This window comes from Mustela lutreola, chromosome 10, assembly GCF_030435805.1.
Source record: "Mustela lutreola isolate mMusLut2 chromosome 10, mMusLut2.pri, whole genome shotgun sequence".
Taxonomy (NCBI): domain Eukaryota; kingdom Metazoa; phylum Chordata; class Mammalia; order Carnivora; family Mustelidae; genus Mustela; species Mustela lutreola.
In genome coordinates this window covers 45258023-45279335 of record NC_081299.1, presented here as the reverse complement: position 1 = coordinate 45279335, position 21313 = coordinate 45258023, and the positions used below count along the sequence as shown (strand labels likewise).

Here is a 21313-nt window from a genome sequence, read left to right as displayed (position 1 = left end):
CGATCCCAGGACCATGGGATCATGACTGGAGCCGAGGGCAGAGGCTTAACCCACTGAGCCACCCAGGCGCCCGGGATGGTTGCTTTTTGGCCCAAGACTTGTGTGAAGTGGGAGCTACGCCAGTATCATCCCATCCCCACTCCTTGAAGGAAAGGATCTTTTTTGATTCTCCATTACAGAATCCACTGCTGGCTCATTTCTGCACAATCGAGGGTGTGGCCTTTGACCTGCAGGTTATTTGTTATGGTACTGATAGCTTAAAATCATGTAATTTTCACCATTTGCTTATAATAACATTTCCCTATTGTGATTCAGCAGGTAGCTACCCTGTAAACATCAGTAAGTGTTGTTGGTAAAGAAAGTAAAGATTTCCTATGGAGCATTTACCATCTTGTTAAAAGACCCTTAGTATTCCACGGAGGATGGTTTGGGAAAGACTGACCTACTAAGTAAAAGTTGGGTTCTTTAGTGTGATATCCGTACCCTTCCTGAGCGCTCCCCTTTGCCTCCGTAGCTCTGTGGCTCATCAGTCCCCCCATCCCCACCCTGTACACCCTGTTCAGCTATACCGAAAGCTGTGAGGTTCTCCAGAACTCTGGCTTCTAAGCCGTTGCTCTGCCTAGATACACACCCCTCCCCGGTGTCCCCTCAACTCCTAAGCAAACGCAGATGCATCTTTAGGACTTCAGCCAAGTGCCCCTTCCCCTTAGTAACTGACCTTGGTTTCCGAATTTTCTTCGTAATTCCTAGGAAGCCTGTAAGTGCCCTTGCTCATGTTCATGGATTCCCCCAACGAATGAATGCTCTATAGGGCAGGAATTACAGCCTCCCATTTCTGTGTCCTTAGCATCTGTTGGAGTCCCGGGCTTATTTGTGTGTCTTTTCTGGCTAGTCGTATGATTTGGGCCTTTTAAGTTATTCCTAGTGGAATTTCTTTCAAGTCTTTTTCTCCAGTCTTTTTAGGATGTCCCTAGGATTCGGATGGGATTTACCTATCAATTTTATGAGCTTACAAACTGAATATTTATAAATAAAAATTCTAGCTGTCTATTCAACATGTCCTTTATGTCCCTTACTTCAGAAAGGGTCCTGTGTAGTTCGTGGTAGTGTGATTACTGTTTATCAAATCACCTTGGCTGCTGTGAGGATTTTACCTCTTTTTAGATTTTTAACTGGTTATATTTTACATACAAGATACTGTCGATCTTTATTGCTTGTTTAGCAGCTAACCTCAGTGCATTCTTTATTATTATTTTTTCATTTGTTATTCTTAGATTGCCCAAGAAAGCATTTTGTAGACTTTCATCATGATTACAAAGTTGTCTGCTGTTGTGTAGGCCTGGGTTTTGAAACTGTCTTCCTGGTAGTTGAGAATTCAGAGCTCGGGAGTCTTCCCTCACTGGCAAGGGTGGCTCCGGAAACTTCCACTTGTCTTTCTACTCAGGTCCAGCCACTGGCTAGCTCCTTCCTGTCCGCCAGAGGGAAGGTGTCCCTTTGTCTCAGGAAGGGCTGAGCCCAACCGCTGCCGCTGTCCCAGGTCTATCTTGGGGCCATCGGCTCCTCCCCTCCGCTCTCTTCCCCTTTCTCCTGGTCTCCCCCAGTGACTGCCTTTGATTTGTCGTCGGAAGTTCCCCTGGTCCAGTTGCCTTTTCCCCCTCATTTCCCAAGTTCCCACAGGAACCTGGGAAGTAGATTGTGCCCAGAGGTTAGAACGGAAACTGCAGCAAGATAACTCTGAGGGACAATGCTCAGTTGACGTCATTTCAACTTCTTTGCTTCAGCCAGAGGTGTTTTTTTTTTTCTTCCATTTTTCTTCAGGTTACTCTCCTACTCCACCCAGCCCAGTGTCTGTCAGCCTCTGTGTGAAAGCTCTCTGGCATTGTCTGCTTGCTTTATGTGTTTCCTTATATTCGAACTCAAAAATCCATAGCTGGGAGTGGTGACTTAGAAACTTGTTCTTTGGTAGAGGTGCTTTCTGTTGAAGTAGAAATATCCCTTTTTGACTGTCACAAGAACCTCCTCTATCAGTCCTGCATTTCTTTCCAAGATGGTCCTAAGCAACAAATAGTATACAGACAGCACAATGCTAGTGTCCAGGGAAACACACAAATGCGGTGCATGAGTCGTCACGGATTGCGGAAGAGAGACCTATACTCCCCCTCGTTACTGTGCTTTCATTAGTTTAACCATGAAGAAGATGAAAGGGAACACATGTTCATGAAGTGTCTAGAATGTGCCAAGCAGTGGGCTCTAGGGCATTCTTTGGCTCTTCTCATTTTTTGTATTTTTTGTTTTTGTATGGGGACTAAGGCTCCAGGTTTGAGTAACTTGAAGTCATATCCAGGTCAAATGCTCTCTGCATACCATGTCACCAAAGGTCTAGATGGTTCCACTGAGTGGAAACAGAATGGGCCTCGACCTGGTGTTCTAATGCACTTAGTGTCTGTTCCTTTTCTTTCTCCTCTCCAGCTGTACCTGCAGGCCCGCTTCACTTGGCGAGGGGCCCGCCTGCTCCGGCCCCTCCTGCAGTTCACCCTGATCATGATGGCCTTTTACACGGGACTGTCGCGTGTGTCTGACCACAAGCACCATCCCAGTGATGTGCTGGCGGGATTTGCTCAAGGAGCCCTGGTGGCCTGCTGCATAGTGAGTAGCATCTTATTCTCGGTCCACAAGCAAAGCTCCAGATGGCTTGCTCGTTCCATGTTTCCAGCCTGGTGACCCAAACTAGCAAGCTCTCAATTCTTTTCTCTGCATGGTGTATCAAGGGTCCCCTCACCCCAGGACCCCTTCAGTAAAAGGACGGTACTTTCTGTTTCCTTCCAGCCTGTGAGTTTTCCTTCGGCAGAATCTAAAAGTCCTCTTCTCTCTAACCACAGCTCATAAAATGTTGCAACTTATGTCCACCTTGCTGACTTTACTGATGAAAACATTTAGGGTTTGAGGGGGGAAGAAACTTGCCCCAGGTCACATGTCAAGTGACTAGCAGAGTCTGGGTCCCTGACTCATTTGGTGCTCACGTGCTGCTTTGGTAGACACTTAAAATTCACTAGAACTCAGCTTCTTGGAAACTTCTCCCCTTCCCACTGTGACCTTAGGGTGACTTGGTCAAAGTCTAAACTTGGTGTTGGCTAGAGAAGAGGGGTTTGGTCAAGGCCGAGCCCTACCCTGGCTAGCCTAAAGGGCCTTGTCCACCAAGAGAAGAGCCTAGAGAATGGCCTTGGGATGGGCCAGGTTCTCGTTTGCCCCAGGTGACCAGGTTACCCTTTGCTCACACTTCACCCCTGACTCGGTGAGTGCAGCATGAGGCAACTCACTTCCGTATGTCTCCGTCTCCCCAAGAATCTGTTTTTCTCACCTGCGAAATCTTGTGGGGCTTATTCAGTAAATGCCAGGATCACCTGCTCTGACCCCGTGCCTTCCCCGGCCCCACTCAGGGGAGCTCACGCCAGGCCCGTGGGAAGCCCAGGGCACAGTAATGGCTGGGTGTTTAGACACCACGCATGTGGGTTGTGTTGTTTGTGTCACCCTTGCCCTACCCACTGTAGGACTCATGAACAATCCAGAGATCTAGACCTGGCCTTTCCTCCTTCCCTCCTTTCTGAGCCTGGCTGCAGCCCTGTGTCTCCCGATGATAGCCTCTCCCAGTCTCCTCTGCTGGTGTCTGTTCCCCTGTGCTGATGTTGCTGATGTGTGTCTCCCTTGAGACTGTCAGGTTGACTGGACACAGGGACCATAGGTGACACGTACATGTTGCTCTCCCTGCCTTCACCAGCACCTCCTAGAATAAGTAAACGTGTTTTTTAATCAACAAAAAGTTAGGATCAGTGGGTGGCTGTCTTCCTTGCGAACACTACAAGGGAGTGTAGTTGAAGGCAGAGGGATGAGTAAGGCAGGACTCTTGCTCTCAAGGAAACCCCAGTCTCATTGCTTGCACTGCTGGCCCAGGACAGGAGTTAAAATGTAGCAGGGGACCTCACAGAGACACCCACAGGATGCCTGGGGGAGAGGGGCCACTGCGGGGTGCAGCGGGAAGGGAGAGAGGGGGCAGGGGCCCGGGGCTACCGGAGTGGGCACCACGCAGACACGCAGAAAGTCGTATCTAAGCTGCATGCCGAGGGACCGCCTGTTTCAATGGTTTTATTCATTCATTTTATTCATTTCTTCTTTTTCTTTTTTTTTGAGTCAAGGCTAAGGGGAGAGAAATTGTGAGAGCAAACCGTTAATGAGAACAGCTGTCACTGGCATTTTAATGGGCAGGGACAACAGGGGTCGGGTGTTTGAAGGGAAGGGTCACCCTTTGCTGACTAGGCCCTTCTGAACTGTGCTCTCAGCAGGCGGACGGCCTGCTGCTGCGTTTCCTTCTCCGTGCTCGGCTGCCTTAGTTCGAGTCTCCTGCACCCCCGATTTAAAAAGGTGCTGGTGTTCCTTCCTTGCTGTCCTCTTGCATTTCCCGTTGCACTCTCCATGGGCAGTGAGATGGCGTCCGGAAGGACCAGGGTTGTTTTTTTTTTTCAAGGAGGGAAGTGACGGGTCTGAATTTTATCCTCTTTGGCTCTGGCTGACTGTAGCACAGGATAGGAATTTGGTAGTAGTGATTGTAAAGCCCCTCGGAGAGATGAGCCAAGTTGTCCAAGGTCAGAACTGGTCGATGGCTGCCCCCACAAGACCCCTGACTCTAGACCTTGGCCATGTCCACTGGGCAAGGGAGGATGGTCGCTGGAGCTGAAGGGCAGCCAGAGGTAACCTGAGGCAGAACAGCATAGACACCTGCTTCAGGAGCCACAGGGCCCTTCCCTACCCTTGGGGCTGATCTGGCCGTTGCTTCGGGTTTATTTATTTATTTATTTTTAAAGGATTTTGTTTATTTATTTGACACAGAACACAAGCAGGGGGAGCAGGAGAGGGAGATGGAGAAGATGGAGAAACAGGTTCCCTACTGAGCAAGGAGCCCAATGTGGGACTCGAGCCCGGGACCCTGGGATCATGACCTGAGCTGAAGGCAGATGCTCAACTGACTGAGCCACCCAGGCTCTGGTCATTGCTTCAAGTTGTTTTGTTTTGTTTGTTTTAGGAGTTTATTTATTTGAGAGAAAGAAAGAGAGAGAGTGAGCACAAGCAAGGGGAGTGGTAGAGGGTGAGGGCGAAGCAGATTCCCCGCTGAGTAGGCAGCCCAGTGTGGAGCTGATGTGTACTAGGACCCTGGGTTTATGACCTGAGCAGAAGTCAGATGCTCAAAGAACTAAGCCACCCAGGTCCTTACCATCGCTTTGAGTTTAAGAGCCTGTTTGACATTGTAAGGACGTTTGGAAAGGAATGATAAATATCTTTCCCTGTCTTTTGCCTACTTAGCTAAGAACACATGATGGCAGGGGTTTGGTCTTATTTATCATTTTTCTCCAAAATGCCTAACATCCAGCCTGGTACTCAGGAGCTCGTGGTCCTGACAGGCTTGGCATTTCAGCGCTGAGCCCATCCACTTCATGGATGACATCGGAGGGGCCAGGGTAAGAATACACTGTATCTAGTCAGCCCAAGAGCTCAAGAGTGCTCACCTTGGAGGAGGGAAGCCAGTGGGTGATTGCCCATCGCCAGAGCTGTTGTTCTGGCTTTGAGTGTGAGGAAGACAAGCAAAGTTCAACCCTGGCCTGAGCTGGAGAGGGATCTGGGCAATCCAGAGGCCTTGTGAGCACCCTGTGTTCACTGGAGGAGGGGACAGGTGGCAGGCTGTGGCCCCACAGGTGGTACAGTGCCTCAGGTGCTCTCCTGGAGTGGTGCAGCATGGCGTTTGCAGCCTAGGCCAAAGCCCGTGGCCTCCCTTCTCTTTGTTTCTTGTGGCAGAAACTCCCCCTCAAGAACCAAGGCTGGCTGTCCCAGTGAATCCCAGGAAAATCCCAGCGCTCCTCTCTGAATGTGGCTGTACTGATGGATGTGGAAACACAGAGCATGGGGCGTCTCCTGGGGTTGGTGAGGGACACCCGGAAGAGGCAGCACAGGATGGTACCAGGCCGCTGCCTGGGTGCCAGGAACCCCGAAATCCCTTTCTCCCTCTGCCCCGTCACCGAGCTGGGCTTCACTGGATTTCCCATCACCTTAACAGAGAAGTAACATTCGCAAACACGTATTGAGAGCTCCGTGGGCCACCCGTGATAAGCCCTTTTCACAGATCATCCTCAGTCCTCTGAAAATGCCGTCCTACCATGTAGCCATGATTGTCCTCTCTAAAGAGATGAGGAAGGGACGCGAAGGATTGAGTACCACGGAGAGAAGATAGAGGAGCCAGGGTTGTCCGTAGGCGGTCGACAAGGGCCAGCAAGAGCTGGCACTGAGAGATCCAAGGGCCTGGAGGGTCTGTTCTCTTCCTCTCTGCACCCCTCACACCTCCAAGCACACCAGACTTCTCACCATTTCCCACCCCCTGAGCGCCCGTCTTCGATGGCGGCCCCCCTTCGGCAGAGCATGGCTCTGGTTTCACCCCATCGCTGGTGGAACCTTCTGTGTTTCTCCTGTTGTTGCTGCAACAGTTACCTCAAACTACAGTGGCTTAAAACACTTTCTTACAATTCTTGAGTTTGGAATTACAAAATAGATCTCACCGGACTACGGTCCAGGTATTGGCAGGCCGTGTTCCTTCTGGAGGCTCGAGGGAGAGTTTGTTTCTTTGACTTTTCTAGCCTCTGGAGGCTGCCTGCATTCTTTAGCCAATGGCCCCTTCCTCCCTCTTCAGATCTTTCTTTCATTTTCTCTGGCCTCTGCTTCCATCACCACATCTTCTGAGATTCCAACTCTCTGCCTCCCTCTTATGGCTCTGTGACTCACTGGGTCTGCCTGGTTAATCCAGGAGAATCTGCCCATCTTGAGTTCTTTAATTTCATTGCATCCGTAAAGCCTGTTTGACCGTGGAAGGTGACGTAATGGCCAGTCCTGGGGATTAGGACACATACATCTTCAGGGGACCATTGTTCGTCTGCCACACCTTCTCCTCCCTCTTCCCTGAAGACAGAATTGTCTGACTTTCTCCTCCTGCTCCCTTGACCCTTTGTGTGATTTTCCTGCTGTGGCCTTCAGCCTGGTTTTATTGTGTGGTTGCCTGCCCAAATGTCTGTCTCCCCAGCTAGACAACCACTGTCTTATTAGCAAAACCCATGGCTTCACCTTCTGCAGATTTGTCCTTAGGCTTAGTGAGGGGTGGGCACCATAGATGCTCGATTAGCTGAGGTTAAAGAATGAGTCATAAATGAGCTTCTGACCCCAGACCAGACACTTCCCCTTGGAGCCTGTTTCCTCATCTGGGCAAATGCATGTTGCAGGCCCCTCTGTGACCTTCTTTCACAGAAGTTCAGAGGCCTAGCTGACTTTGTAGTAACTAAGCTTGACCTCCCTTCTCAGATGGACCCGTCTCCCTGCAGTGTCTGTGAAGGGGGGCCTCTCTTTGCGGATGGGGACATGTCTCTAAGTCCCCAGTGGGTACAGGGTATCACCCTAGAATGTTGGCTGAGTCACTGGAGAGCCTTGGGCAATAGGTTGTGACAGCGAAGCACTTTCACCCAGGTCAGTGGAGACTAAGCCCTATCCTAGCAAGCACATGTGTCTAGACAGAAACCACGTGTCAAGCAGGAGCTGACTCAGTTTCCTCCCCCCCATTGCTCACTCAAACCCTTTCCAAAGAGGAAAGATGATGGCACTCGTCACAGAGAGCCTCTGTGGTGTCAGGGACTGAACAGAAACGTGGGCACGTAGGGCTGGATGGGCCTGTGCCCTGATGTTCATCTTCATGTACATGGACGAAGGTGGAGAGATCCAGAGACACATGGACAGACCCGGTAAGACCCAGACTCATAGACGGCCCTCCTCTCTCTCTCTCTCTCTCTCTCTCTCTCTCTCTCTCTCACAGACACTGAGAAGCTCAGACACACCAGATAGGCCAGTGCAAACACAGGCACATACTGACCTTCATAGTCCCCCTCCTGCCTATCTACACACACACACACACACACACACACACACACTCTCAGTCATCCCTACCAACAACATTGGAGCTCTACAGCTGGGCTTAGCTGACCCACCCCTGGAGTAACCCAGGGACTCAGACGAGGCAACAAACATCAGTTCATTTCCTGTCTGGTGACAACTTGCCTATCTGGTCACCTCCTCCCTGACCCTCTTGCAGATGGCAAATTACAGGGCCCTGGGAGGGGTCAGGGCAGGGCCAGGCCGCCATTGCTGTGGGCTCTGCAGAGGAAGCAGCTGCTGTCGAATGTCATAAACACACAGCAGAGTCTTTCCTGGTTTTCCTCTTCCCTGGGGGTGTAGCTCGGCTAGCAGTTGCTCTTTTGTGTGCTGCTGTCTTCCTCCAGGATGTAGGGAAGGGCGAGGGTGTTCTTTGTCTCTGCCCCAGTGAGGTGACCTTGGGAGAGCAGACAAGCAAGAACAGGAGTGTGAAGAAGAGCTCGGTAGTGACACCCCTTCAAGAGCAAATGGGTACAGAGAGGGCGTGAGACGCCCAAGGACACACAGTGGCAGAGCTGGGACTAGATCCTGGCCCTCCTAATCCTATCTCACAGGACTAAGACTGTGAACTCTAAACATGCTTGGTCTATGTCAGGAATCTGAGATCTCCTTCTCTAAGGGAAGATTCCCATCTATTCCCATTGGATTTATCCCACTGCTGCCCGGGCACGGGACAATGGATGAAATGACCTTGCGAGTCTCTTTTTGATCTAGCAAAAAATCTAGGTCTTTGCCCAGTAGGCAAAGACTGGGCTGAACTCACCTCCCAGGGGCCCCTACTCGCCTCCCAGGGGCCCCTACTCGCCTCCCAGGGGCCCCTACTCTCGGGTGGATATGGGTGCCAAGACTGTGGATATGGGACAGAGAAGGAAGCAAAGGTGGAGATAGACGTTGACCCCAATAGATGATGAATCTGTTCTCCACCTTTGGTAGTGTCCATCTCAATTCCCCTTTCTCATTGAGCTGCTGAGATGGGTGAGATGAATGATGAGGCAGAGACTCCAGGAGGGGAGTCTCACTAGCCATCTGCTAATTAGGCATACTGGGCACATCGCTTCCTCTCAGCCACCTTTCCCCCTTGTGTGATATGGGGATGGTAGCTCCTCCCAGTCTTTGGACTGAGGATTCAGTGAATAAAAGATGCTCATGCTTGGTCCATGCAACCCAGATGGAATGTGTCATGGGGAAGGTACTATATTTTGTCTTTAAGATTTGGAGCTAAGAAGAGTTGGTCCTTAAAGAGCTCTCGTGCAGGAACTTCCCCAGACTTGACCGTGATCCATGGTAAGAAAAACATTTTCCATCATAAGCCAGTAGAGGCACCAGCACATAACTGAAACATTTCACCAGATAAGACTTACCCTCACTTGTGTGAGACAGTCTAGTATTTTTTTACTCAACCCTTTAAAAAGCAGTCCGTGGATTTTATAACTTACGAATGACTTGTGACATGCAGTTTGAAAAACACTGATCTACTGGGGACCGTGGGGACACATGAGAGGGGATAGTTCCTGAGGGTGGTGGAAGGCTAGAAAGAATTCCTTGAGATGGAACCTTGATGAGGGGGCATTTTCTATGAGTTGCAAAAGAGAAGGAAAGGCATTTCACACAGGAGGAATGTTTCAGAGACACAAGGATGGAAAAGAACAGTGAGACTACAGTGTGTCTTCTGATCCTGGAAAGCTTCAAAACGTAGGACTTCTGGGAGTGAGGGCCCGGCCTCTTTCCAGCCTCTGTCATCCTTTTGTACGGTGTTCCTGAGCGCTGGCTCCTGCTGGAACTAGCACCCCACTAACAGAGCTGTCAGCCCGGTGCTCCCCCTTCCCAGAAACCCTCTTTCATCATAACCTAGAAGTGCCTTCCCAGAAGGCCCCAGGCAGCCACCGATCACTCTCCTCCTCCACAATGGCCCCCACCCTCTCTCTGCTGCTCCGAGCCCTCCTTCTTTTTGTGGGATGAACTTCCTCCACATCCCTCAGTAGCAAGGATGGCCGTGAATCATGGTAACCGAGGCAGCATTAGAATGACCCTTGATGGATAGGAAGTGTTTCCACATAAATTCTTCCATGGAAACCTGACAATAATTATGAAGGTAAATTTTTAAATAATGTTTGCACTCAAGTACAGGGCAGATCCATCATCTGAAGTCACAAAACTCTTCGCTTTGGATAAATTCAAGCCCTGACAAGAGTGTGGTTTGGCCTAGGTGACACAGCAGGAGCAGTTTGGGGACCAGATCCTGCTGTCTGACTCTGAACGAGACACTCTTTCCACCCTGTCAAGTTCCCTCACAGATAGACCAGGAAATTATTCAACAGTGGTGCTGGCAGGTTCCCAGTGCCGAAAGCCAGTGGAGGCCCTTTTTTGAGGTCAGAAGTGATGACTGCAATTGGGTCACTCTCATTTAGTCAAAAGACAGGGCTTGCCCAGGATGGCTTTTCTTTAGACAACACTTACCCTTAGGGTATGAGGGTGAGCCAGGTCCTGAGGCTTTCTCCTACAGAGAAAATGATTTCTTTAATCTAGGAGATTGTTTGTTCTGATAGAGCAGGATGCCAAAAGGAAATCCAGGGGCCAAGGCATGGGGGATGTCTGCAAAAGGAGCAATGCAGGGGCGCCTGGCTGGCTCAGTCATTGGAGCCTGGGACTCTTGATCTCAGGGCTGTAGGTTTGAGCCCCAGGTTGGGTATAGAGAGTCTTTAAAAATAAAATCTTAAAAAAAAAGTGGGGGGAGCAGCACATGGTCTCTATCCTCACATGTGGGTGGATTCAAATTTATTGAGGGCTATAGTTGCTAGGCTCTGAGTAGTTCATGGGTTTGAGTAGGTCATAGGCTAACGTGGAAATTTGTTGCAGCATTATGCCTGAAAACCTATGCCTAGTGCTAAGATGGCAGGTCTTTGAAAGTTGCATGGGTAGCAAAGAGAAGATACGGGCAGCTTGGGGAAGGAATCTCGAAATCCAGTGTGCAAGATGTGGAAGACGTTCAGCCACTCAGTAGCAGAGGCCGTGTTTGAGCCCATCTGTTCATCTGTACCCAGTGTCTGGTGGTTCTCCTCACTGGAGTCCGTGTAGCAGATACCTCCAGAATCACTGAATGCCTGTTCCAGGCCACACTCCCAGTAGGTCGCCGGCGGGCCCAGGCCTCTGCTTTTTCAAGAGGCTGCCAGCTGATTCTGAAATAATGCTCTGAGGATGACACTCTGAGAAATACTAGAATGGACAACTTGCCGTTTTCTTCTGGTTGTAAGATTCCAACATTCTTCTCCTTTTTTATTTATCTGCCCCAAGCTGGCATCTAAGCTCACCTGGGCGGCTGTTGGGGGGCGGGGGGCTTCTAAAAACCTCAATGTCTGAGGATGTGATTGCTCTTTTCAAGGCGTTCACTTAACCATTCTCAGAAGTTGCCACAGGCAAGGACCCCAGGAACACGTAAAGAACAATTTTGTCACCATAAGTGACTCTTAACAACATGACCTTCCGCATCTGCTGAGCTGGCCATTCGCAGCAGCGGGAGTGGAAACCTGGCAGTAGACCAGGATGCTTGTTCCTGGCTGCCTCGGTTCTTGGTGAGCTCCAGCCAGGCAGTACCCCAGCAGCGCTGGACTGTATGGGCTCCCGGGGGTTTGACGTCTCTTGGAGCCAGTAAGTGCCAGTGACAGAGCATCTTCCTTTTTGATTGTGCTGACTCATTCCCCAAAATAGCCTCAGAAATTACAGGACCTAGCAATCAGATTCTATCTGCCTTCTGGAAAACTCCCACCTGCCTATGGTCTTCCCCTCTGGCTTGACTTCTACCTGTTGGCTTGTAATTCTGATTCATTCTTCTCTCCCTCTTTCTCTCCTTTTCCTTCTTTCCTAGTGCCTTCTCTTGTTTGTTGCCTTCCCCCACAAAGGGTGGGGGAGGAGAAGTGACATTGTATGGATAGGCACTGAACACACAAGCCAGTGACAGTGGCTCCTATTTTTTAACTTCTTACTGGGCCCCAGGCACGTTGTCATGCTTGGGCCTTTTGTTATAACATGTCCTTAGAGTAAGGCTTGGAGGTGGGTACTGGGTCTCTCATTTAGGTATTTTACTGAAAATGGCAGCCTGGGTTTGAAGGCTAGTCTGTCTTGCTCTAGTGGGCAGAGCTGGTTGCAAGCATGCGATAGTCTAGGAAAGACAGCCACCGTTGGTAAGGAGATTCCCTGTATGCTTCTTACCCCCTCATAACCGTGAATGGCGTTTCTTGCCTGGGATTGCCTTGTTTGCATGTAGTCTTGCTCTCAGTTGAAGGAGCCCACCGTCCTGATGGCTTGGGTCCCATCAGGTCACCTTGCACCCTTAGGTCACAGAACAGCCTGCCAGGAGAAGGTCAGAACCACTTCCCCAAAAATACTGCAAGAGGGACCTTGAATATTTGAAGGCTGAGGAAAGCAGAGCTGGCACTTCCTTCCCCTGGGGTTACCCAGACCTTAAGAGGTTTGGTGGGAACAAGTGCAAAGATTTCTAGAGTTAATGCAAAACTCGAAAGGAAAGTACCACCTCCCCTGCGCATATAACCACCTACATGGGTACCCAGCATCTCTGTCGACCGCAGTCCATTCTCAACGGCTCAGAAAACTGTGTCTTCTTGGCCTGTACCACAACCATGCCGTGGACTTATCCTCCCCGAGGTGCTGCAGGGCCTACCTGGTGCCTTTGCCTTCAGGTTCCCCATGCCCTTTTCAACTGCTTCTGCCTATCAGCTACTGTCTTCTCACCATGCTTCTTCCCTGTAGACGCCCATGCAGTGGCTCTGGAGGCCCTCCAGGATAAGGTCCGAGTTCCTTAACATGTCCTGGGAGGCTCCTTGAGACCTGGCTTTCTCCTCTTCAGCTTTACTGACTGCTTGGCGGAAGCCAGACTGAGCTTCTTCCTTCATAGCTCCTGAATGTGTTGTCCCCTCTCCTGTGCTCCTCTGCCTGGAGCAACATTCCCGGCGTTCACCACCTGCTAACTCCTACTTATCCTTATCGAGCTCAGCTCAAATACACCTTCCTTAGGGGAAGCCTTGTAAAGCCGCCTCCTGTCCGCTTCAGTCTGGGTTAGATGCCACGTTCTCTGCACGACTTCAACACCCTGGGTTCCCTCTGTCATGATCTTTAACACTGCATTGTAGCTGTCTGTTTGCCGGGATCTCTCCCTCCTTGCCCTGCGAGCTTTTGGAGGGCAAAGGACTCTTATGTGTTTTTGTCTTTCTAATCTCAGGGCTTGGCACAGAGCAGATGTTCGGTGTGAAAAAGCAATTTATAAAATGCAAAGAATCAGGGAAATGGAATTGAAGGTAAATGCTTCACGCAGCATAAGCAAGAGCTGATTTTGCTGCTTAGGGTGTAGATTTCTGGTTGCCGACACTGTCGTTTATTACCTACTGCGCTCTTTCCTAAAGAGAGATCTGTGGACCGGGGCTGTGGGCTGAGAGCGGTTCCCTAGACATCAGATAGCTGCCTCTCAGCCTGGGCCTCTGGATTTTCTTTTTGGGTGGAGATCACCTTCTGCAGGAAATGGAACTGCTCCGAGAGAAGTTTTCACTTCTGCTAGTCCTTTTTGTGTTCCACTCTTCAAGCGTTAGAAAGACTGAGCCCTGTTTTGAGTCCTGACAGGGTCGGGTTTCATGATCCCAAAAAAGTGTTTGTGTAAGCTCAAGCCACGCTGAAAGCAAAATACAGCTTAAAGGGGGATTCTGCCGGACCTCACTCAACTTTTCATCCCACTGCCCGGCTGTGTACATGCAGGGTATAAGCGCGTGGTTCCCCTCAAGTCTGGGGCGTTTGCCTGTGCCCATAAGATGGAAGGCTAGAGTGCTTACTTCCAGTAGAGAGGAGTTTAGAAATTCAACAACAAACATGGAGCCCCTCATGTGGGGAGGGCCAATGCTAAGTGTTATGGGTGATGTGGGATCATTAGGGCCCGGATTCCATCCCCAAGAGGCCTCCCATCTAGGGAGAAAGGCTGACAAGCAAGGTCACATGAGGGGATTGACTTACTCGAGGTCCGTTAGGTCTTTACTTTGGGGTCCAGAGCATTACAGAAAGGAACATTTTTTTTTTTTTTTTAAGATTTTATTTATTTACTTGACAGAGATCACAAGTAGGCAGAGAAGCACAGAGAGAGAGAGGAGGAAGCAGGCTCCCTGCCGAGCAGAGAGCCTGACGTGGGGCCTGATTCCAGGACCCTGAGATCATGACCTGAGCCGAAGGCAGAGGATCGACTCACTGAGCCACCCGGGCACCCCGAAAGGAATATTTTTTTATTGAACTATATTCCAGACTCAGGTTTAGGTCTCCTTGAGTACGTTATTGCCTTGAACCTCGATATTATCCCCATCTTGCACCTGGGAAACAGAAACCTTAATAGGCAGTAGATACGAGCTCTGAAAATTAAACTGGGAATGAGCCAGTAGATGAAGGCAGTGTCAGAATCTTGAAGGGAAGACGGTGATGGGGGTTGGCAGACTGCCCCCTGCTGTGTTTGTCTTCAGCAGGTGGAGTGAAGCTGGGAGAAAGATCTCTGAGAAACGGGGAGCAGTAAGAGATCTTATTTGGTGAGGCCAAGCTGCTGGGCAGGATCAAGTACAGCTGGGAGCCAGCCATGGAGGGGTTAATTGAAGACACCCTCAGAGACAAAGTTAAGGAGGAAGGGAGGGTGGTTTCCTGGTAGAGTTGGGGACACTGACTCTTTACCTGTCAGCCAAGAGTTGAAAGTTTGATTGTCTCCACGTTTAACTTTAATTGTGTTCCTTAGTATTTCCATATCCCAGGAGCACTTGAAAGCCTCTTCTCCAGATGTGCATAAAGGATCCCGGGGGACCTAGAACCTCCCAGCAGGGTTGGGTCCAAATCTTTTCTTTCTTTTCTCTCAGTTCTTTCACTGTTGATACCTCCGTGGAAAGGAAAGGGACAGAAGGCTTCATTTTTTTCCTTTGTAAAATGGAGTAGCTCTTGGACTGCAAATGTTTGAGTAGGTGATCTGTGACCTGGGTACAAAATGCAAAAGGTGTCACAGTTTTTTCATGGCTGGTGAGTCTCTGCTTCCCATTTGTCTTCTAGTCACTTGAGCTCCTGAATAACCATCATTGCCAGTTTCTTGCTGTGATTTTTGGAGCCCTTTTGTTGATTGCTATATTTCTCCAGAAAGGACATTTTGGAAATTGGTTCAGCAGGTGATCCAAGTCCCTACGATGGCCAGGCCTTGGCTGCTCCAAACCTTGGTGTTGGCAAAACCTTATTAAATTAAGAACATCACTTGCCAGCCTATGCTGTGTCCGAAGTCACAGTACCATCACCATTAGTGAGCGCATGACCCACTGCAGGACAAGGATATCTCAATCCAGAAAGCTGCTAGACATAAGGAAATTGTTAAGGGTGTTCTAGTCTCCATTCTGAAACCCAGCCATGTGTTTCCTATTAAAGGATGTGACTGATAACTGCCTCTTATGGTTTATTCAATAGAAACTCCTATTGCTGAGTGGCTGAAATGGATGCCTACATGTTTACTTTGCCATCTAATACAAAGCACAAAGTTTTCTTACTCTGCCAACTCATCAAATTCTTGAATCTGTCGTTGTCGGCTGATTGAGACAGGAACTACACGTGAGCCATCCCCGTAGCCCTACATGTTGGCTGTTCAGTGAATGTTCCTCAGTGATTCTAAGACTGGGTGAGGTCTTGTTCACAAGGAGGAAGGACGTTGGGAAGGAGCGATAGGAGTTTTCATTGACCTCTCCTCCGGGTTAGTTGCTGACTCTCCCTCAGCCACAAAACCCCAGCTCCTTCACCCCCATCAAATTGTTGAACTCTCTGGGCTTTCAGGAAAACATGGTCACAACTGCTTCCTTCTCCAGTCCTGCTGATAGGAATTCGTGTTGGCTGATCTCTTGTGGTCACACCCTAGATTTCTTTATGGGGAAAGGGAAAGTATCATGGATTAATGAGCGTGACTAATTACGACTTGCTTCCTTGTTTAGGAACTTATTTTCCATCGCTCTTTATTTGCCTTGAGAAATCAAGGAAATAGGGTTTCAGATATGGAACAGTGGACTGAGGGTCCAGAGAACTGAGTTCTACTCCTGCCACAGCTGTGCAACCTGGGGCATGTCACTGTCCTTCCCTGGGCTTCAGTTTCTCTAGCTGTAGAACACAAGTTGGAATGTATTGTATATGTGATCTTTATGTGATCCTTACTTATTCAAAGTCCTATGGTTTGGGGTCCCCTTTTCCTAAAGTCTGTGCTCCTGTGACCTTCCCTTTGCCTATCCCCAGACCCCAGATTTCTGATTCGGATGTCTGATTTTGTGCTTCTAGGTTTTCTTTGTGTCCGACCTCTTCAAGACCAAGACGACACTCTCCCTGCCTCCCTCAGCTCTCCGGAAGGAAATCCTTTCACCTGTGGACGTTATTGACAGGAACAATCACCACAACATGGTGTAGGTGCTGCCCACCTCCTGAGCTGTTTTATGAAATGACTGCTGACAGCAAGTTCTTGCTGCTCTTCAATCTCATCAGACAGTAGAATGTAGGGAAAAACTTTTTGCCCAACCGATTTTAAAAAGGAAAAAAAAAAGTCTTACTTTGTGGCCTTCCAAAATAGGTAGCGTTCACCTATGTGGAAACAACAGCAAATTAACACCAAGTGCCGAAATCCTGGATGTGCAATTGGTTTAAGTGTTCATGTTCTAGTGAACACGGGCTTGTTCTGGAACAAACACTAAAAATGATTTGCGTAGAGTCTGCCGATCACCCTTGCGACCCGAGGAATCCCAGGCCTGTGAGAAAAAGCTCAAATTCCCACTGTAGCACACAATGCCAGAAATAGCACTGAATCAAGAAAATAGCCATGGGGGGCTCCTCTCTCGTGTCTCTCTGTCCACACCACTCTCTTCTGTACTGTGACTTCGGTTTGGGAAGTTAAATCTAAGGAAAGACCAGGTTTTCTACGCCAGGTGATTCGATCCTGAGTCCTAGCTCCCAGCCCTGAGGCCTCAGCCCTCACTCCCCCAGCCCACAGGCCAGCAACCACAGCCCCTCACATTAGTGATTAGGAGACATTTTGTGGATGAGTGAATTTCGCAAATAGCACAATTTCAGAAGAGCTCGAAGGTGCTGGCCCTCCTTTGTCTTCTTTTGCCACGTACTGCTGTCGTGGGGGACCGTCGGCTACTGGAGGCCGCTGTTGTGTTCACCAGTCACCCAGCACCTGCACGCCCTCGGATAATAGTTAGTTAGCTTCCGTCACTGCTTTCTCCCTCGAGGCCCTTGCTGTGTGCCCGCCAGGGTTTCCCGGGAGGGTCTGGACACGAGCCAAGGCGTGCTCTGCCTCCAGCTGATGGAAAGCAGCCTTATGCACACAAGAGACATGGGAGTGAAGGGGCAAGAATGAAAAAACCCACCAAGTTTTTGGCTACTCGAAGTCAGAATGAGCCAGAGTAGCAGACAGTCAGTCTCACGCCTGAGAGGCTACCCTTCCAGATCTCGGAGCTGACGAGGGTCTCTGTGAGTGCTGCTCTTGCTAAGCTGTGTAAAGCACTATTGTCTTGGGGTTGATCTCTAGGGCAGTTCTTGGTAGGTTCTGCTGGGCAGAACACATGGGTTAAATCTCCGTAGAGTTTTTCTCATCCTCTATCCGTAAGTGTCCTTCCAAGCAAGGCCTTGCTCTAGGCAGTAGACAGGGATCCTTTCTACTGAACCTTGGAGGAAAGGAGGAAGGAAGAAAGGCTTTCCGATCACGGATGCAGACCTTTCAAAGGGCTAAGTGTAACCACATGGATCAACCGCACGCACAGCCTTACTACAGAAGCCGTCCTTTCATTTCAACTTCTAGCAAGCTATGATTTTTATATATAAATATTATATAAATAATGTATAAAACATTAAAAGTTAACTATGTAAGATATTATTTCTGAAACAATTTTAGCTATATCCACTATGATTATAAACTGTGTCTCGACCTGTGTTATTTACAATAGCTGCTTAAAAAAGCATTGAGTTATTTTTTTTTAATATCAACTAAAATACCGTAGTTCTGTGGTAGACGTTGTTTTACAATGAAAGAAATAACTACAACTAGAGAAAACTGTATAAAAACATTAAAGTGTCAGTATTTTTGTAAGGTTCCATTTTGTAAAGAGAATAATATTCAAAGACTTTTGTAGAATACAAAGTGAAAACTTGTATCTGCGAAACTATACTTGTATTAAATGTGCTTTTTAAATAAAAGCTCATAACACAACTAATGAAGGAGTTGGAATCCTAGAATGTTCAAGGGATGTGTTGTCTCCGGTGTGTGGTAGGAAGAAGGGGGACTGTGGACGATCTAAAATCTTGGAATAGGCCAGCCTCACCTCAGGACACCACTACCCCATCCTTCCAATGGGAAATATGGTGGCCATTGGACTGCCATAGCTGTCTGAGCTGCTCTTTCATCTCTGAAAGCCTGTTTGCCCAGCGAGGTTCTGCCTCTGCTCTGTCTCGGACCCTTCTAAAGAGCTTTTGTATTCTAAAGGGGTTTTGTCCGGAGGGAGGAGCAGTGGGCCCCCCAAAGGCAGATAAGGAGCAGGGCTCCAGATAATGTGTGCTTGGGGAGCTCCCAAGGGAGCCCTTTATACTTCAAAGGAAGGAGGGTGGAGGGCGCTCCAGGGAGAATGGCCGCTGGTCCTTGCTTTCTCTCCCTATGCCTGCCCAGCTGGGAGGAACGGGGAAGCTAGAAATTTCTCCTTCAACACGCACCTGTGTGCCAGGCACTTCTGCCTGTTTGTCACTTTTGATCCCGATGGCAGTTTTTATTTTGAGAAATGAGGAATACGAAGGAATGCAAAGATCAAACGACTTGTCTAAGATCCTGGAGGAGTCAGCTGCTGGCCGGGACTTGTATTCATTTCCTATTACTGCTGCAACAAGTTATCACAAAACGTAGTGGCTTAAAACAGCCCAGATTTATTATCTGGCAGTTTGGGAGGCCCTCGGGCAGAAGCTGTTTCCTGGTCTTTTGCAGCCTCTCGAGGCCATCTGCATACCTTGGTTTGTGGCCTTCTTTCTTCATCTGCAAAGGCAGCAGCACTGGGCCAAGTCCAGCTCACTCTCTCTGAATCTCCGTTTCTTCTACCTCTTCCACATTTAGGCCCTGGTGATTATGTTGGGCCCACCTTCTCTACCTATGTTAAGGTCAGCTGATTAGTAACCTTCATTCCATCTCCACCTTAGTTCCCCCTTGGCATGGTGCATAGCAGATACGTAGGCCCTAGGGACTGGAACATGGACAACTTAGGGGAAGCGAGGGTCATGCTGCCTACCACAGTTTACCCTCCAGGCCACAAAGATTCATATCCAGCCAACACACGAAATACTTTCACTGGATCCCAACATCCCACAAGGTTTCAACACACGGCGTCAGCTCGAATCCAAAATCTTACCTAATTTTGAACTTCAGAGTCTCAGATCTCATCATTGAAACGAGATCATCTGAAACAGGTAAAGATGAGGTGCGGGGTTGAATCTGTTCTGAGGCATAATTAATTGCCCTCCATCAGTAAGCCTGTGAAACAAGTCAGCTGCTCCCAAAATTCAGTGACGGGATAGGCATAGAATAAGACATTCTTCAAAAGAGAAAATGGACAGAAAAAAAGAAGCCATGGTTAGCACACAATTTCAAAATCCAACCAGGCAAAGTTCATTTGGTTTCAGGCTATGGGAATAAGCCCATGTGGCTCGTAGCTCCTGCCATCCATGTCAGTCAGCTCTTCGCTTCTTTTTTTTTTTTTTTTTTTTTTAAGATTTTATTTACTTATTTGACAGACAGAGATCACAAGTAGACAGAGAGAGAGAAAGGGGGAAGAAGCAGGTTCCCCACTGAACAGAGAGCCTGATGCAGGATCCTGGGATCATGACCTGAGCCGAAGGCAGCAGCTTAACCCACTAAGCCACCCATGCGCCCCAGCTCTTCACTTTGAGACAAGCCCGGTCAGGCCCTGATATTAGCTCAGCACTTTCCCAGCATTTTCCTGTAAGCAGAAATGTTTCATTGGGCCCCAGGATGTAGCCAGTGCAATCCTTGAGGTCAGAATCCAAATCTTCCTTTCAAATCGAGGGGAACAAAGGTCCAGATAGACAAAATAACTTGCTGGGGGAGGGGGATAAAGGAAGACACACAGCAAGTTAGAGAAAGGACTGGGAGACCAACCCCCAAGTGTCCCATACTGCTAATCCTCTCGTCTTCCCATCACAACTTTTCAGTAGCACTGGACAGACTCAGCTGGTCTCAAGAAGAAATAACCCCATTTCCTGGAGACTTAAGGAGAGGCAGAGCCATGCCATAGTACAGATAACTCTGGGATTCATGTCCAAACCATTTCAATTACTTGTCGATTAGGATTAATTACCTACTGTGTCCTGAGCACTAGCAAACACATGAGATAAGACTGTGGATTAAAGGAATCGGATGTCAGTTTTAAGGAGTTTATAGGCTAGAGGAGAATGTATAAAATCAAATAGTCACACACATTTGTAATTAAGAACCAAGGCAGAAATAGAAAAAGAGCCAACCCATTTTTAAAACTTCATTATGGAGGGGCGCCTGGGTGGCTCAGTGGGTTAAAGCCTCTGCCTTCGGCTCAGGTCATGATCCCAGGGTCCTGGGATTGAGTCCCACATCGGGCTTTCTGCTCAGTGGGGAGCCTGCTTCCTCCTTTCTCTCTCTGCCTGCCTCTCTGCCTCCTTGTGATTTCTGTCTGTCAAATAAATAAATAAATCTTAAAAAAATAAAAAATAAAAAATAAAACTTCATTATGGAGGATATACAAATGGAAGATAAACAAAGTGTGCTGAACTCTGTTAGTCACAGGGAAAGGCACATTAAAGTCGCAATGAGATATCACTACATACTTGTGACATCCTTTTCTAACTTAAAAAAAAAAGAAAAGAAAAAACAACCCAATACTACAAAATGGTGAAGGCATGAAAACTGGATCTCTCATTCACTACAAGTGTGGAAGGAAATTGGCACAACTATTTTGGAAAATGTTGGCAGTATCTACTAAAGCCAGTAATACATACCCTATCCCCCAGAAATTGCCCTCCTAAATATGTACCCAACAGAAGGATCTCTGTATGCTCACCAAAAGACATATATAAGAATGCTTATAGATGCACTATCTAGGACTGGAGACGACTCAAATTCTCATCAACAATCAAGTATATAATTACATAGTCACTGGAGGAACACTATTTAACAACAAAAATGAACAAAGCCCCATTATGCAGAGCAATATTAGTGAATTTCACAGAA

General features: G+C 48.5%; 1 protein-coding gene across 1 annotated transcript in view; it reads left to right on the top strand.

The window, feature by feature from the left end:
- Positions 1-18266, top strand: part of PLPP3 (phospholipid phosphatase 3) — an 83342-nt gene extending 65076 nt beyond the window's left edge. The window contains exons 5-6 of the mRNA XM_059135061.1: positions 2470-2646; positions 16339-18266. Coding sequence (XP_058991044.1) covers positions 2470-2646; positions 16339-16464 — 303 coding nt within the window. The 3' untranslated portion in view covers positions 16465-18266. The remainder of the gene's footprint in view (positions 1-2469; positions 2647-16338) is intronic.
- The last annotated feature ends 3047 nt before the right edge of the window (positions 18267-21313 follow it).